The sequence below is a fragment of the Phlebotomus papatasi genome, chromosome 2 (genome assembly GCF_024763615.1).
Source record: "Phlebotomus papatasi isolate M1 chromosome 2, Ppap_2.1, whole genome shotgun sequence".
Taxonomy (NCBI): Eukaryota; Metazoa; Arthropoda; class Insecta; order Diptera; family Psychodidae; genus Phlebotomus; species Phlebotomus papatasi.
The window spans coordinates 69,354,946-69,373,924 of record NC_077223.1 but is presented as its reverse complement, the minus strand read 5'-3'; the positions used below and the strand labels follow the sequence as shown (position 1 = coordinate 69,373,924).

Below are 18,979 nucleotides of genomic sequence, written 5' to 3'. Positions count from 1 at the left end.
AGTTATGACGAAAAAAGTTAATCGTAGCCTCTTTTTTCTCAGTGTATGTATTTTCAGCTGAATTCTTCTAACCTGCTAATTCTGTTAACGACGAGACACTTTTTACGGACTGAAAACCAACAATAAAAATTAAACTGAGAAACATAATCAATGATAAGTCTTACATCGAACCTTGGAAAGTCCAACAGTCTGATTCGGTGTATGGGAAAGTGGGGTAGAGTCAGTACTTTTTCACCACTAAGCAGTAACCACCTAAATTATAATCACATTTTAAAAGAATTATGAGTTCGTGGAACTACGAAATGAGTGTTATTTCATGACCTCTAGCCAAATGAATCAGAAAACCATATTAGATGCTCCACCGACTAGATTATTTGCAAGTTAATTAAAGAAATTGTCGACAAGGTGACCAGTCACCAAATTCTTTCCGTACAGAAGTAGATCTTGAAAAATTCGAAAATCTATTTGAAGATCCAAAAAAGAGACTTTCTTACTTCTTAACACTTTCGCAAGGTGGCGGAAGTAACATCCTGTTCGAATTTCGAAGTGCTCAAATGTCAAAATGTGACGGTCTTCACATTTTTGTGAGGAAAAAAAACTGAACAACAACGATTACTGTTCTTGTCCCATTAAGCAATCACCACATAATCACTGAGTAACTTTTTTGCCAGCTTTTTAGTATGATATTTGATAAATTTTCCCCAACTTGTTCGAAAATTTTGTATGAAAATTCGAAATTGAATTTGAATTCTTCGAACTTCAACGACTTTTTGTGCAAATAGAGTTCCATTTACCTTTCATCCAAGACACTATTGGAGAATCAAAATCTACTTGTGATCGAGCTCATTATGGAGTTCTTAATAAATTTGTCAACGCTCAGAGAAATTGTCTTGCATTATTTTATGTTTTTGCAGTACAGTATTTGATATTTTTTCACTGAAAGTCAATCTGTTATTAATTAAACTTTGTTCGAATATAATTTTTTATTAATGTTTTCCAAAAAAATAAAGAAATACGGATGTGGTGAAATAGGGCTTACTTTTTTCGGTTGGGTAAGTACTTTTCGCTACTAATTTTTCCGAGCATTTTACAAGTGGCGCACCTCGCGGAATTTAGTTGAAACAGGCGCAATTTGCAATTGATTTTTGTCGTAAATAAAAAATGTGCAAAAAATCATTCAAAATACTCTAATACAGAGGTGTGCAAGAACCGTTTGAAACCGAATAAACGTCAAAATAAGTTTGTTCAGATAGTATTTTGACCATTGACGTCATTTGACGTTTGTTCGGTTTTAAACGGTTCTTGTACACCTCTGTATCTAATAATTGTGAAATATCGGTGTTAAATTAGAAAAGTACTGTGCCGTGTACTTTTGGGGGATTTCGAAAGCTTCTGTTTCTTAAAAATCAGTTGAAAACAAGTGGTGTTGAAAAGCGTTTTGCTTGAAAAAAATTGGAAGTAAAAATAAAATAAAAAATAAATAAAATCAATTATGAATTTGAGAATTGAAAAATTTGCCAATTTTGAGTTTAATATTTACTACATAGCAAATAGCTAGAGACTTGCAAAAAATATTCTAGATTTCTTCAACCTTCTACTTTACAATTATGTACAGATATAAGAAAAAATAACTTTAGGTAGTCGGGAAAAATTATTTTCTTTGTGGGACACCAGTGTTCCAATCGTCCTTAAAGGGTTAAAACGTCCCTCACGAGGCAGTGTCATTTCCATATTTGGTTAGCACTTTTTGTTCGAAATCTGCTGACCAATCAGCATATTTTTCCTGATCGACTCCACAAAAATATGCTGTAAACGCTGGTTTTTCAGTGGAGAAACTTTTTTTTTATTATTTGAATTTGAAACTTTTATTACTACATCTCATACACAAATTTTTTTCATCATCATATATACTTTTAAATGCGTTTATGATGTCTATTGGAGACGAATTCAATACGAAATACTTCTCATTGGAAAAATTTCTTCATCATCAGCCTTTGATTTTTTTTTATTTAAATTTATTTCAGAAAATTGTGCTTTCTCCGTGTTTTCACCTCTAAAATTGCTATCTTACTTGAAGGTTACACAATAAATTACTTTAATTACATCCATTTTTATACATCTACACGGTTTTTTTATCCTCTGTGTTTTTTTTTCTTCCAAGCTGAAAGTTACAGTTTCGCACTCATTTTCTTATTTGACTAAGAAGGTGATGTGAGGTCAACAAATTAGATCAACAAAATCAGAATTTGAAAAAAAAACATTAATTTACATAGCAGAATGTAAAATGAATGAAATTTTAACCTCAAAATTTACAAAATCCTAGGTAGGGTCGGAGGAACGTCTGTTCGACAGGGAACCACTATTGACACTTTTGCCAAAATGTTGAAAATTATTCAATGTATCTAGTAAAATATAAGTAATATAACGTTTTTTCTGTAATATACCTTTTAATATAAACAGAGATGTTCAAATTTCATATCCTAAATGGTACAGAGTAGGGTGTCACTAGGTGCTGACAAGAGTTCTTAAAGTGTCAATAGACGTTCTTTTCACCCTATACTTAAAATATTTATGGATTATTTGGTTTGTAAGAAAAAATATCAGATTTTTATAATTTTAAGAAAATTTTACGTGAAATTATTGAGCATGAAAATTTCTTTTCCTCTGGTGTGTTTTTTAGGGGATTATCGAACAAAACCTAATATTATAATCAATTCACCAAATTACGTCCTTCACCTACAAAAGCAAGTTCAGTACAGTCGAGTTCCTCAAATTTGAACGACGCGACGGTTGCATTCAAAATGTAAAATATGAGGTTATGTAAAAGAAATTTTGCATGGAGTCTGATCTAAAACTATTTTTCTTTGTTATTTCCTCAATATTGTCGTATTATATTAATTTACTCAGCAAATTCCACATTTTTAACAACAAATTCAATTGATAAAATTCTCTAATGTTATTTTCCCTACTTTAGGGAAAGTGATTTTTACATGAATTCTTTTACGCCTTTGAAAATATTGTTTAAATTTTGAGGAGTGTGAAATGTCATCTATACCCCCAAATGCTCAAATTTGAGGAACTCTACTGTATAAAGAGATTTGTAGATACAATTACACATTTACACATCCGATCCTTCAAAGAACGTTGCAGTCACCTAAGTTATTTTCAATGCTTTGATATTTTCTTTATATCGACATCGCCTAGATATCGGGTTTTGTTCTAATTTGCAACCTCATAAGGTTTAATTTGTTACAAAATTAGAGAATTTTAAGCTTATTAAGGACATTACTAAAAACCGTTTTTTTTAAGAATTGAGGTTATCTTAAAAATAATGACACATTGCAAGGAATACCCTCTTGGTCTAATAAGATAATGAGGCTCTTTATTACTTTCGTCGCTCTGCTCAAAAATTGCATGAATTCTAATTCATGAAAATATTATTTTCTGAGTATTAATTGTATAATTTAGTGTATTTTATTGTTTTCTTTCCTCCATTTTTAATACTTATGTAGTTTTTTCTGCTTCTTCACTATTTTCTATTTACTACTATGTCTATTTTTTTAGTTTTCTTAATCCTTCTTCTTAGTGTGTATAAAAAAATTCAATGAAGCTTTGGCATTTATCAATTGATACGAAATTTTCAGCATTTGGCTGAAAAAATAGAATTCATTGTTTGATCTTCGTTCAATTGTTATCTATATTTTTTTTCTTTAGTTTATGTTGCTAGAAATGAAAGAAATTCCAATACAAAATACTCGATTTTTTTCTCTAATTTATACGCTCCTTCAATAATTAAGTACATATATTGCAGGCTCTCTCTAGATCTTACATGCAAAATAAACATCCTTCGCAAAGAAAGTGACTTTCGATATGAAAATGGGGGAGTTTGTGCCTAGGAAAATATGAGGTTAGGATGATTCGATGGGACAAAAAGATGTCGAAGGGCTGCCATATTGGCAATAAATAACTTACGTCGCAAAAATCTCTATAAATATATGTACAGCGTGTTACACATGATAAAAAATGAGGAAGTTAATACAATTGCTCAAGAATTAACCCAACTATGCTTGTCACAATTTAGTTTTTTTTTTTGGCTCACGCGCTCTAATTACAAATATGCTCTTCTCTTGTGTGGTTGCACATGTCACATTTTACTTTGCAGCACCACACAAATTGACAGTTGCACTTTTCTTCAACATGCCGGACCCGAGTCTGATAACCACGACCACAGCACAGCAACCGGCATCCATCGATACCGGGTGATGTCCTATTGCACACTCGGCCATGTGTTCCGAGGATACCTAACCTAAAAATCCAAGAAAAAATAGGGTTAGCTTGAAGAAAACAGAGTGAAATGATTGTGAACTTACTCTTCATTGCGCTCACAGTAGTCTGAAGATTCCTCCAAGTACACAAGTCCCGTCTTCATGATCTTCTTGTGATCCAGTTCTTTGGGTTTCAGCTTTGGTGGTTTAGCTCCTCGAGAGATAAACTGTAATTAAAAGTCAGAAAAGTCTTATAATATCTCTACAGTATTGGTACGTTTCACATATTAGTATGAGAAAATGTTAACAAGACATAGTAGTACTAGTACTGGATCAATATGACGCACGATTTCAATAGCGATTTCAACGCCTGGACGAAAAGTCAAAGTAATTTAACCCATTCAGTTAATGTACAGTAGAGTCTCGTTATAGGCCATCGCTCTATAGTCCACAATTTATTGACCGTTGATTTCAAAACACTGATTTTAAGTTAGGTTATGTTTTTTAGTATGCGACATGCATAATTATTTTAATATTTTTGGCAAACTTTATTAAGTAGTTGTGATAATTGTGATCCATAATGAAGAGTGCAAGGACAAGTACCATAATCGCAAAGAAAGTGGAAGCCATCGAGCAATTTCAATATTAAAAATCGTTGAAAATTTTAAAAAATTACATGGACTATAGTGCGACTCAAGTGTCAAATTTGAAACCAAATATGGACTATAGCGAGACTCTACTGTACTAGAAATACTCGAGATAGAATTTTCATATTTTGCAATTATATTCTTACTGTCTAAAAATTATCTACACAGAAAAAAATATTTTGTAAAATTGTTCGTAAATGTTTGGGAAATTCTATGGCAGACTTACGAAATGATCGTGAATCGTATAACCCACAAACAAGTTCGTAAAAGTTTGTACTTTTTTCACACACATTGTTCGTAAAATGATCATTTGACGAACATTTTTTGTACTTTTACAAACATTTGTTCGTAAATGTTCGTAAACACATAAAAAAATGTTCGTAAAATTTTGTCATTTGTTCGTATTTGTTCGTAGATTTTTGTTTGTATGGCAAAAATTTACGAAAAAATACGAACAAATGACAAAATTTTACGAATATTTTTTGTTTGTAAATTACATGTTTGTAAAAGTACAAAAAATGTTCGTCAATGATCATTTTACGAACAATGTTTGTGAAAAAAGTACAAAGTTTTACGAACTTGTTTGTGGGTTATATGATTCACGAGCATTTCGTAACTTAGGAATTCATAAACATTTACGAACAATTTTACAAAATAATTTTTTCTGTGTATTATGGGGGCGCGAGGAGCCGTGGTCAAACATACGTCTTAATTGAAATTAAATTAGGTACACTAATTCATTACAAATATTATTGATTTGGATAGAGTAACTATCCAAGAAAACAAATTTGCAACCAGAATTCAAATCAGGAAAGAGGATGGAGATCAATTTAAAAAAATTGGACGGAATGTCCTATTTTCCGTCCGCCATTTGAGCAAAAATTTTGCATGACTTTCCGCGAAGCGAAAAAGAACAACAAAATGTATTTCTATCTCTGTCGGGCTATTTTTTTCAAGTAATTAAAGGACTAAAGTAACTAAAAATCCATTCCCGACATCAATTCGAATATCAATTGCCCAGAAATAAATCTTCTAAAATCACTCAATTTGCGTATGATGTATAATACCATGGTAAGTAATGGGTTAGTTACATATTTTAAAATCTGAGACTTTTTTATACTGACCAAATGGCTGTCCAAAAAGCACGAAAAACTAACCTTGACATGAGACGCTCCATCGTAGAGCTGCCCAAGAGCCTCACTAACCACTCGCATGGACGGCATCCGCTTCCAGCAGACTTTGGTGGTACATGAGCCCGACATACCATGGCATTTGCACATTAAATGCATCCTCGATCGAAGGGCTCTTCGACCAGCTTCATTGTTGTGTAGATTCATTAAGCCCGTCTCTGTCGTATTATCCTCCTCACTATCAATGAACCTCCGTGAGAACTGGACGCCAAAGTTGATGTCCTGCAGCAAATTATATTAAAATATTACAGATTTCCTATTAGTAAGAAGTCTAGGCGGAAATTTTGGCTTGTTTTCTGTTGTTCAATTAGCAAACTTTTCGATCCAGGAGATGAATCATCTTCTCCAGGATCGAAAGAAAACGTTGGCTAATAAAGAATAATTGAAGATTCAGTAGTAAATTTACTAGTAGATATTTCCGGACTTACATCTGAGCATCCGCCCCACTGCCACTTTTTCTTCCGCTTTCGTTTTGTGTTGTCACATCCACATTCTGTGAGTTCGCCCTTCGAGCAAGCCTGGGTCATGGACCATGCAAGAGCTGCTGCATTTATGGCATGAATATAGGCAGTTTCGCGACTTTCTAGACATTAAAAGAAATTTGTTAAAAATGTTAGGCATTTAGGGACCATTAAAAAGTATTAATTATAAATTAACCAAATAAGGAAAGGCTAGGCTTTGCACATACTCTGGCTTCGATCATTTTATATTTTTTCCATATCCTTTTAATGAATATTATTTATTTTTTTCAGGAAATGTCTGACTTTAGAATAGCTATTAAAATATATTGCCACAGATTAGCCAGATTCATTAATAAACGAATATGGAATAGGGGAAAGCGAGCTAACTTTGGACAAATAATTTTTTTCAATGTGTTATAAATGAATTTGTCCCATTATAATATTATATTTCAATAGCTAGTCCAATGCCTCAAATTTTCAGAAAAGAACTATGGGTGAAATTCATAAGGAACATAGAGAAAAAATTGAATTGTCCGAAGCTTGAGTCGTCCGAAGGTAGCGCGCTTTCTCCTAAATATGAAGTGCTCGAAGGTAGAATATGTGCAAAGCTTGAAAGCCATCCCCTATTTTGTAAAACCTTTATTTATAAAACGTGTAAAAATGGGCATATAAACGTCTTAACCTCAAAGAACAGGGCATTGAGAGTAATAAATACAAAAAATACATTCGGTATAATTTTCAAAACTAATTAAGCTATTACGTTGGCGTAAGAGTTTCTAAAATTTTTAAACAGTTTTTTTTTGTTCTCAAAATTTTAACATGAAAAAATATGTGCACGTAATGTAATACGGATGGATGGTATGCTGAGTCAGTCGGGTAGTGATTTTACGTGGATTTTAAGTCGCATGCAAATGTGAGGTTAAAATGAACTTAACCTAAAATAATCTTATTCAAATCAAACGATTCAAACAAACTTTGAATAGAAAGAAAACATAAGTTCTTTGAACATCAGCAATTATATTCACGATTTTGCACAATCAGGCCGACAAAGAATGATTTGAAAATTCTTATTTTTAAACTAAACAGTATTCGATTCTAACCTAAAAAGGGACTTAACCTTAATAGCAAAATTCGAAATGATATCCAAGAATATTGAATTAAATTATGCTTTCAGTGGAAGGGGGCCAAATTTTAAGAATTTTGGGTTGACCTAAATAGTGACTTCTAATAAATTTTGGATTATTTACCGACCTAGGCTAAATTAAACTAATTCAAAACTTGTTCCAAATGGAAATTTTTCTCTATTCCAAATAGAAACGTCATTGTTTTCATGATAAATACAGTACTAAATTATTATATTTATATATTTTCTATACCACAGTTTCATTATTTAGCTCATTTTGCTCCAAATAAAGCGAAAATCCATTCATATTCACAAATTTTAATTTGTTAATTTCTCAGAAAAATTAAAGTGTACCTTTTCACCATCGAATTTTTTATCGATCGATCTTGTTTTCCAATGAAAAACACAATGAGGTGACTGTTGTTTATTCGTTTTGTTTAATATTTATGTCATATTTTTGGTTAATTTTAGTTAAATTAAGTGCTAATCTTTATTGCTAACGGTGTACGTGAAGTTTTCAAATGAGATAATCGTGAACAAAAAGGGTTTTTATAAAGTGTCTGCAAATGCATCAATAGCAAACCCCGGTAATATGATTTTTTTTTGGAGAGATTTTCTTATTGTTTTAGATGGTAAAGGAGAAAAGACTAGGGATAAGAATAAATCCTGCACTCAAGAGCAACTCAACAAGGTTTTGGAAGCCTTTCGTCGCGGTTTCACTTAAACTGTTTGTCTCCAATTAGAAAATTTCCCTTGTCTCCATTTGAATTAATTTGTTTCCAATAGAAGCATTTTGCACTCGTGTATTCTTCTTGTATTTAAAAAGTTTTCAAATTATATCTAAAGAATTTTCACTAAACAGTAACATTCTAGAAGAGTCAGGAAGCAAATTTATGTAATTCTCTTCAGAAAAAAATTGAACTTAAAGTGTTAAAATCTTCAGTCAAAGTTAAGCGTCTGGAGGTTTTGAATTAGGACATTTACCCTAATGGAATATTTTACTGAACAAAATAGAAAAATTTCTAATAAATAAATGTTTATTTTCTTATTTTACTTACTGGTCAGCGGAACTTCGCCGTAGAGTGATGTAGAATTGGGAGTTGCTGTGCAGTTCCATCTGCTGTGACGAAACTGATACTGACACTCTTCGAGACCAATACGAGCTCCCCGAACAACAATCTAAAAATTTAATATCATGGTGATCTTGCTCACAAGAAATGATAAGAATTCTAAAAAAACACACCTCGATGGCTTTGTTGCTAATCGAGCACAGCCTGCGAACATCAAAGGAGGAATTCTCGTAACTGTGGCACAGCTGATTCCTGGCCAACTTCTGTGATGATTCACTGTGTAATCCTCCGTGTGTGGAGTAGAAGGGAATTATTGGGAGTTGCCTGAAAAGCAATAAAACACGGGGGATTTAATTATTAAGAACAAGAACTTGCAGATGAATTGCAGTTTTTCTTCTCTCTTTCTCTCTGGGCAAAATAAATTTTACTGAGTAAGACTTTTTTGGCAAATATACTGACTAATCTCGGTACTCAGTGGAATGTTGAATTGTTTCAATTAATAATATTTACTCAAAAACTCCCGGACTCCACCCTCAAGCCAAAAATACGGAAAACATTAATGGCAGAGCAGAAGGGGAACGTTTGAGTTTCTGGTAATTTATTATTTATACAAAAATTTTCCTCCCAACAAACTTTTCCGCGTACGATGACAAACTTTAAAAGTCCCTCTCTACCACGCAACATTTACTTTGTTCAACAATTAACGATCAATTAGTTGAAAAATACTGACTTGTGTAATCAGAAAATATGTACATTTGGGAGAGAGGATGAGGGAATTTTTTTCTGCCTTTTTTCGAATTTGCCTTTTGATAAGAAACAGATTTTTTTTCTGTTACTGTCTCTTGCACAATAAAAATTCATTTGGCATTTGGAGTGCGCGGTATTTTGGTTCACTTGCAAAGGGGTTTGACCCAAAAGAATTTCAGAAATTTAACTGAGTAAATAGTTCCAATATTAAAAGGGAAATTGCATAAGGAACAGGAAATATTCATAATTTTATTGCATGGTAATATTTGTAAGAATTTTCTTGCCATTCTTTACGTTTTTGCTGTGTGGAGTAAGTGTAGACAATGCAAAGTAAATGGTAATCTTTTATTCATTCTATTTTTGTTGGAAAAAATTAGTCACAATAAATCCCTAGGAAATTTTAAATAATTTATTTTATATCATCGGTATTTTAGACGCACTAAAAAATAATTTTGCACATAAATTATAGCGTAATTTTAAATTTTCCCAGTCCATGACCGCAAGCAGTACTACATTATGTGCTTATGCTTATGTTTACATGAGGCATAATTTGGTTGATTGTTTTTTCTATAAGATTTGTTGGAATTCAATTTTTGTCTTTATAAACTGATCAGCTTAAAGGATTTGAAAAATTCTCACAAAATATTAAGAAAACGCAAGAAAATTTTAAAGTTTAGTTTCGCTTAATAACCTAGTTCAACAAATTCGATCTTTTTTTGAGAATTGAGAATATTGAGACAAGTAAAACATTTTTTGTAAAATCGATTGAGGAATAAGCCAGTATATGATGTTAAAGGCATTAAAAAATTACTAATTTCAGTATCATTACAATAAAAGAGCTGTGTCAACTTTAAAAACGTATAATGTACTTTAAAAAAATCGGAATTACTGTTTTTTTTTTTTTTTAGATAACCGAAAAACCACATTTCAGTAGGTTAAAAATCTTGATTGCGATCTGATGGAATAGAGGAAAATTCTGTTCTGCCAGATGACTCTAACTGGTTTTGGTTTATCGGGTTTACATATTCAAAAGATATGCTATTTTATTAGGATTTTCTTTCTTATTAATTCTGTCCATTAATAGTAATTAATTAATCCAGTATCGGTTATATTTACACATTCTATTCAACTTGAGGAAAATTATTTTAAATGAAAATTAGCACATACTTTCTATTTAAGCATCATTTCCGTAGTATATAGGAAAATCTAAATTAAAATTCACGAAAATAGCTCGCTCTATAAATTCACTCTATAACTAATTACATTAGCCTTCCTACAAACTTAAAAAGGAATTCCGAACAATATACAAAAATAAATAAACAAAAAAGTGTAATTGAACTAATCTAATTTATACCACATAAAAGTAAACAAAATTAAAACTTATGATGAGTTTTGTATAGCCTTAAAAGGGGTATTGTATCTTTAGGCGAAATAAACTTCAAATTGAATTGAATAGCCAGATAAATTTGGTCATTGCAAATTGGTAGTTATCTGATTCATAAATTTAGCAATGAACAAGTACCAATTATCTCGTGCAATACACCATATTCCCTTTATCCAAGACACTTGGAGACCTTTCTCCCCTCGCTTAAACAGAGACACAAAATTTGCTACATATCACACAAATAGTAACCATATAAAATTTTAATTTCAATTAATTTTTATTACTTGAGAATATTATTTCTTGCAAGTAAAAAATCCCGGCCTTATACCGAAATATTAAATTCTGAATAAAAAGTTCTAGAAGTAACTTGTAATTTGGGACAAGGTGCATATAAGCACCAATCTAGTGCTAATATCTTCTAAAAGGAATAAATAATTTAGAATTTAGATAGAATACATTATTCATTAAATATTCGAAGAAAATTCCATAAATATAATCAATTTATTTGTAGTGACCAAATTTACCCTCAAAGTGTCCAAAATTTTAAGCTGTCCCAAATTTTAAGCAGAATATAAATAATAAACTATTTTCTAATAATCTTTCAAAAAATATTTCCTCAATTCCCAATTCTTTCCAGACGTGCCGAAGCTGTATTTCAATTTCAAATTTCGACTTTAATTTTGGTCTTCATTCAACCATTGCAAACTTTGCAACATTTTACTGCTTTTTTATTCATGCATCATCGGTCTTAAATAATTTTTCTAAAAAAAGAGAAAAATATAAAAGAGTAAGGAAAGGTTAAATCCTCTTACAATTTATGACTTGATTGCAAACAGACTAATGCTCAACGCACAATAACTTGTTTTGTAAACATATTTCTGACATTTCAATGAGAGTGAATGAAACAGAGATCTAGTCATATCGCTCTCTCTCATAGAAAATGGTGAAAACATGTTTGCAAACAAAAGTAATTGTGCGTTGGGCATAATAAGGAAAAGTAAATAAAAAATAAACAAATTTTTTATTGATTTGATAAACGTCATAGCGTGAATCTTAATACTTTTCTATTTTGCTAAATACTAGGGTAACGTGTGGTATTTTTGGACAAGGTGCTTTTCGGGACATAATATGGGTATTTTGGGACACATCAAAAATGCTATAAATATTTGTTTTCTAATTATTTTTAAATTCTATATGATATATTAAGCTCTTTACGTATCAGATAAACACAAAACTTCTGAAATTTTATTTAATTTAAAGCGTGAAATACGTTTGTGAGTGTCACATTCCACTTTGCACAAAACCATAAGTGTGGTCAATTTTGCAGATATCAACATAAACAGTGCTTAGTTTTTTTTTCGATTTAAGTCACTTTACAAGTGAAATTTAAACAAATTTTTTTATGAAAGAGTGAAGTTTAGACCTTCTACTTAATAACCAGCGTACAATAACTTTTGTTTGTAAACATGTTTTCAAAATTTCGCATGAGAATGAGCGAGATGACTAGATCTAGATCTCACTCACTCTCATTGAAATGTCAAAAACATGTTTACTAAACAAAAATTATTATGCGTTGGTCATAAAGGTAAAAAATCAGGCTCGGTGAAATTTATTTGCATAATAGCGACTTTTGTCTGTCCCGAAATATACCACTCACACTTCTTTATTTTTTTTGCTATTTTCTATAAAAAATTATGCATTTTTCAACATTTTTCGATAAGAATCTTATTCTGGATAGCATAAGGAACATAAATATTTGTATCAACAAAGAGAAAAATTATTTGAGAAGTCGTTAATCTGTTTGAAAATTGAAAATGCTAAAAAGTGTCCCGAAATACCACACGTTACCCTATAGAGTTAGATTATGACTTGATTAGATCAAGGCTTATACTTAATAAATTTAAAAATAAATGCAAATAAATAAATGCAAATTTAAAATACAAGGAATTTAAAATTTATAAAAAATGCCTAATTTATAAAATTTAACAATTATTGGATATTTTAAATTTCCACGAATATTCTTAATTTTGATATGCATTACTTTTTCTATGCAAACTATCTTACATAATTATTATTTTACTGCAATATCTTTAACGCCATTTTCCTCCAACACACGAAATAATATAGATACAATATAAAATGTTACAATAACTTTAAGTAAACAATATACGTAAAATTTATAGAAAAGTGTAAAAAAGGGCACATCTCTGTAGGTCGCAATGAAAGAAGGTGGAGATAGAATGAGGCATATAGTAAAAGGGCTAAAACATTGTCTGAGACGCTGGGAAAAACAAATAGAAAGAAAAAATGGGAAAATCAAACAATTCGAATATCAAGTTCCCAGATTTTCTCTCTCACACTCCCATAATATGGCTTTATGGAGCGCCATGCGTATCTGTTGATTATTGCCAAAAGGCACAAGATATCTGTCTGAATTTCCGTCCAATTTCCCAATTAAGTATCAATTTTCTCCGTCTCCCATCCTCTTCTTGCCATTTAGAGCAGAGATTCGAGGGGGTGGTGTTTTGATTGCAACAGAGACATTTTGCTGGTGATTGTACACGGTCCATTTGGCGGGAAAACAGCTGCCAACAAGAAAGCTCTAAGAGCTGGAGGACTCCTGCGGCGGACAGAGAAAAATCAGGGCAGGAGTGGGTGGGTGATCGGGAGACAAACAAAGTAGTTATCCACTTAATTTGGCCCCCAATTGGCAGAAAAAGGGGGGGGGAACTCTTCTTTGCGCGCCGTTTGGCACAATCTTTATCATGTTCATAGAGAGAGATTGGTAGTATATTTCTCAATCCATCCCCACACTCTCTCCTCTGGGGATTTGTGTTTATTCTCAATCACGCCGTGTCCACAGGTTGCGGCTCTTTGTTGTCTTGGCGGCCTCCAAATGCATATACTAATCACATTGTGGAATTGTTTAGCGCATCGGAAATGACAAGATTTCTGGGAAGGGGCGCGCGCGCTTTAATCCAACTGGATGCCCATGTGTGGCATCCAACTTTCAAAAGTTGCCGTTTGGAATGGCCCCAAGAGAGACAATTAAGCATCATGTGTAAATTTACTTTTGTCGCATTTCAATTTCCACCTGTTTGTATGACTCAAAGTCCATTAAATAAATTATTTAAACATCTCTAAAAGAACACACGAAATGAGGGACATGAAAGGAGAGACAGGAATCTCTCGTGCGTGAGACACTCAGTAAGTGTTTTCGGATTCATAGAGTCCTCCTAGAAATTAGAGTTGAACTAGTGCAAATTGAAGATAATGTTTGTGGTTATTTCAAGGATACAGATTAAGGTGAATACATATTGACATAATATGGAGATTTTTTAGATCCCGGACTAATTCCGGATTTTAAGAGGGATTTCTTGAAAGTTCCAACCCCATTCGTTGGATTCCTGCTAATACAGTGTCTTATACGGGCTTCAGACCAAAGGCTTAGCCATCTGGCTTAACTCCTCTAATTCCTTATCAGGCACGATTTTTTAGGAAATTGTTGTTTAGAATTGGATATTAAAGGCAAATATGAACCATTAGGTTTTGAAAAATCAATAAAATTGCTTGTTATTTAGATTTTTGAGACCTTCGGGAACTGGACTAAACTTCCAGTCTGAAGCCGAGCGCTACTTAATACAGTGCTCCATTTAGTTATTTTTTTTATGACTTCCTCCCAAAGCTTACACTAAAGTGTTAATTTTTTTTGGAAGGAATAAATTGGAAACTTTCAAAATATAACTGAATGGACTTCTTTACTTTTAGATCATTATTTACAACTTTTGAAAGAAAAATCAGTTTTATTCAAAAGTCAGCTTTGGTTAGGGTAAATGTCCTAATTCAAAACCATTTCCAGACGCTTTAACTTTGACAGAAGATTTAACACATTAAGTTCATATTTTTTCTGAAGAGAATTACATAAATTTGCTCATTGACTCGACTAAATTGATACTGTTTAGTGAAAATTCTTTATATATAATTTACAAACTTCTTAAATACAAGAAAAATACGCGAGTGTAAAATGCTTCTATTGGAAACAAATTAATCCAAATGGAGACAAGGGAAAGTTTCTAATTGGAGACAAACAGTGTAACTGAAACCACAACGAAAGGCTTCCAAAACCTTGTTGAGTTGCTCTTGAGAGCAGGATTTGTTCTTATTCCTGGCCTTTTCTCCTTTCTCATATAAAACAATAAGAAAATCTCTCCAAAAAAATCATATATCCAGGGTTTCCTATTGAAGCATTTGTAGACACTTCAGAAAAATCCTTTTTGTTCACGAAATAGGTAACTATTTCATTTGAAAACTTCATATACCGTTAAGAATAATGATCAGCACTTAATTTAACTAAAATTAACCAGAAATATGACATAAATGTTAAACAAAACGAATAAACAACAGTCACCTTATTGTGTTTTTCAATGGAAAACATGGTCGATCTATGAAAAATTCGATGGTGAAAAGGTACACTTTTAATTTTTCTGAGAAATTAACAAATTAAAATTTGTGAATATGAATGAATTTTCGCTTTATTTGGAGCAAAATTAACTATATAAAGAAACTGAGGTATAGAAAATATATAAATATAATAATTTAGTTACTGTATTTATCATGAAAACAATGATGTTTCCATTTGGAGTAGCGAAAAATTTCCATTTAGAGCAGATTTTGAATTAGCTTAATTTACCCTAAAAGAATTCTTCTAGGTCATGATTTTTGGAAGGGTTCCCGGTGAAGCATTTATTTTTACTGTGATTGAAGGACACATTCTCACATTGATGATAGATAATGTATTAATGACGACATGGAATTTATAAGCTACTACCAAAGTAAAACAGTTTAATAAAACTATTTGATTAATTCGTATTTATAACAGATGGTCTTATTGGAAGTACTTTTTACAATGCCCAATATCTTATAACAATGTATATGGTCTTAATAAAGTCTTAATAAAATCACACAGATCATAAATCTGAAGAAATTGTCATCGATTATCTAATCATTCATGACATCCAGTCGTATAGATTTCTCGCTGTATGATTCAAATGTCCTGTAGGGGAATTCTGTAGGTGTATGAGAGTGTCATATGACAAATTCTATTTTCTTTTTCATGAATTCAGAAGAATTAATCAAAAATTCGCTTCATCTTACATTGTTGTCCTACTTTAGAATTTACCATAAAAATTTGTCATATGACATTGTCATACAGTTACAGAATTCCACTCCTGTGTTCGAATTGTAAACAGTGAGCTTCGGGATATGCGACTGAGATTCCTATCCTTGGATAAGAAAATAATAATACGTGTCTTAAAATCTCGGTTACTCCTAATTTTTCTATGAGAAGTTGTACAAGTATTATTATTGTTTTTATTTTATCAACATATCGTCAGTTGGATCAGTAATTGTCGTAACTTCCCCATCACCTCATCAGCATTCCTTCTAACAATATGGAACTACACGTACTTTACAAGAACTGCTGATGAGGTGGTGAGGAAGTTACGACTATTGCTGATCCAACTGAAGATATATCTTTAAGCCAAAACCCGGGTTAGTAAATTAGGGGATGTGTTAAGATTATACTATTGCTAGTAATATTCAAGAATTTAAAGATTGAGATCCCATGAATTTATATCTAGATTTATTGTTTATTTATTTATTTATTTATTTATTTATTTATTTATTTATAGATTCGTAATATTATTTTTTACACCAGAATAGAGTTATCAATCTAAATCCCTGTCGAATTAAAGCCTATCTCGCTGAACCCCATTTAAATAATATTGATGAAAATCAAATTAGTTAGGGGAACTGTACCAAATTTCGGCCAGCTTGCAACTTCGGCCACTTGTTTTGTTCCTCAAATTTCCAAGAATTTTTAGTTTTTTTCATACTCTAGAGATTATACAATGCAAAAATAATAAAATATCTCTTTTCCGAACGAAATGGTGTGAAAAGACTTTTAAAGACTTCCGGAAGGACAAGAAACTATGAGAATCAAGGTGGTCGAAATATTACCCAAGTGTCTATATTTTTATTTATTTTGAAATGTTTTAAGAATGATTTTGGAAAACACAAGGACGATGAACTATCTACAAGGTTTCAAGAAAGGATATTTAAAAAGAAGTAACAAAAAATCATTTTTTTATTAAAAATATTTCATTTCAAACTTAAAATCTTGGCACTTACATGCAACTGAGCCGAAATTTGGTACAATTACCCTAGTCTAGATATTAAATATGCAGAAGTTTATAAGGGAAGTTGAGCAGCTTTAAATTTCTATTTCTATTTTATATTTTAATTTGAAATTGTACCTTGCAATGATAGCTAACATCATGGTAAGGTCCAATTCCATTTAGAAATAGTAGTTCTAAAACCCCAAAATCAAAGTTAGCCCATTTTAAAGGTGCACCACTTCCCCTTATAAGGGATTCGAGTCCGGTATATGCTATAATGTCATAAACGAATCGTTCTATCTTTGAATTTATTGTATGATCTTACAATTACTTAATGGACAATTTTAAGGTAATAAGATAGGTAGAATATGTAATATAAATTAACTGATATGTAGAAGTCAGGTGTCAGGTGCATAAAGTAGGGGAGATGAGGCTATATTGAGTTGAGTCTGCATTGAAAACGCTATTTTTCTAAATATTTTTAAAAATTATTATAGAATATTTTTAAAAGAAACCTGGATTTTAACTTTTAATAAAATTGAGATCGACATAACAATTTATAGTTTAAATTAAGTTATGGCTAGGTCCAGACTTCTGTTTTTTTTCTTAAGTTTTTTTTCAATATTTGAATATTAATTCATATTTTTCAATATTTGTTGACTCACAAAGTTTTTAAAAACTCAGCTATTAGGTTAGGATTGTTTTAGGGAACTACAGCACAGTACGAATTTACATGTCAATCATTGAATTTCGTGTTACTATATTTCGTTTTAGAAGCCCAAAAAAATATATATGTCATTAAAAGTGTGGGAGTGAAATATTTGACTAAACATGAAAACTGGTTCTAAATTACTGCAGTAAATTCATCAACTCTGTGATAACTTTCGTGTGTATTTATCATCCTATTTCATGACTCATGCACTCAAAGTGGTTGTTTATTGAAACTTCCTGGTTATATGGATGAAATTGCATATATAAAAGAGATGGTTGGACGTGGGGATGATGGCCAGGCATGTGATTATACGTCTAAATTTTGCCAATGCACGTACAAGTCCAATAAAAATGTCTTCCCTCCCTGCGATTCAATCTTCTTTTATGATCCAAACGAAAAGCGAATCATCCCATAGTCATTTACCACTGGAATTTTCACATCAAGTCTCGCGCTACCAAATGCACTTTTCCTTCCATCCATCCTTTGTTCCATGGGGACAAACCAGGGCCACCCTCTTACTCTCCTGTTTGGAATATTGAAGGGCCATATAAGACGAAATATGTATGCGATAGGAAGATAAAATTTGAGGGACACACTTTCAGCTGTCGATAAATATAAAAATTGTGGAAATTCAGTCTCAATGTACAGTAAAAATTTTATTGCCAGAGATGACTCTCTTAATGTTTATGGTGGTTTTGCACTTAATGTGCTAGGAAATGAAAATGATACGACAGACAGGTTTTATGATGAGGATGTTTCACGTTCTTTTTTGCTGTTTTGATGGAAAATCTGCAATATCTTCCAGAAAGCAGCTTTATGGTGCTTTTCCACCAAGCCTGGTTCGGAAATACCTCGAGGGGTGCTTATTCTCTTGTTTCTGTATCCCTCAAAAGAGGATAAATGAATTACAAAATTGTACTACATTTCTCTTTAAATTAAATAATTACTTAACAAGATTTTTCTCTAGAAGAGGACTTCAGTCCTTAAAATTACCTTTAGTGAAAATATAGAATACTTAGCAGTTAAAATATAAAATAAACTGAAATTTTAGACAAATTACATTTAGATACAATTTTAGACAGCATTGGGGTGTTATAGTTTTCCTCAGAAAAAAATATTGAGCAAACTTACTATTTTATCAGAGGATTTACTTCCCTCTCTATTCATTGAAATATTTATCTGCTTGATACAAAAACTATTTTAC

At 31.7% G+C, this 18,979-nt stretch overlaps 1 protein-coding gene across 1 annotated transcript in view; it reads right to left on the bottom strand.

The window, feature by feature from the left end:
• Window positions 1–1,836: 1,836 nt before the first annotated feature.
• Window positions 1,837–18,979, bottom strand: part of LOC129804014 (protein Wnt-1-like) — an 80,821-nt gene continuing 63,678 nt past the window's right edge. The window contains exons 3-8 of the mRNA XM_055850972.1: window positions 8,930–9,080; window positions 8,745–8,865; window positions 6,531–6,685; window positions 6,070–6,324; window positions 4,371–4,492; window positions 1,837–4,306 (exon numbers count right to left, since the gene is read on the bottom strand). Of these exons, the coding sequence (XP_055706947.1) occupies window positions 4,105–4,306; window positions 4,371–4,492; window positions 6,070–6,324; window positions 6,531–6,685; window positions 8,745–8,865; window positions 8,930–9,080 (1,006 nt within the window). The 3' untranslated portion in view covers window positions 1,837–4,104. The remainder of the gene's footprint in view (window positions 4,307–4,370; window positions 4,493–6,069; window positions 6,325–6,530; window positions 6,686–8,744; window positions 8,866–8,929; window positions 9,081–18,979) is intronic.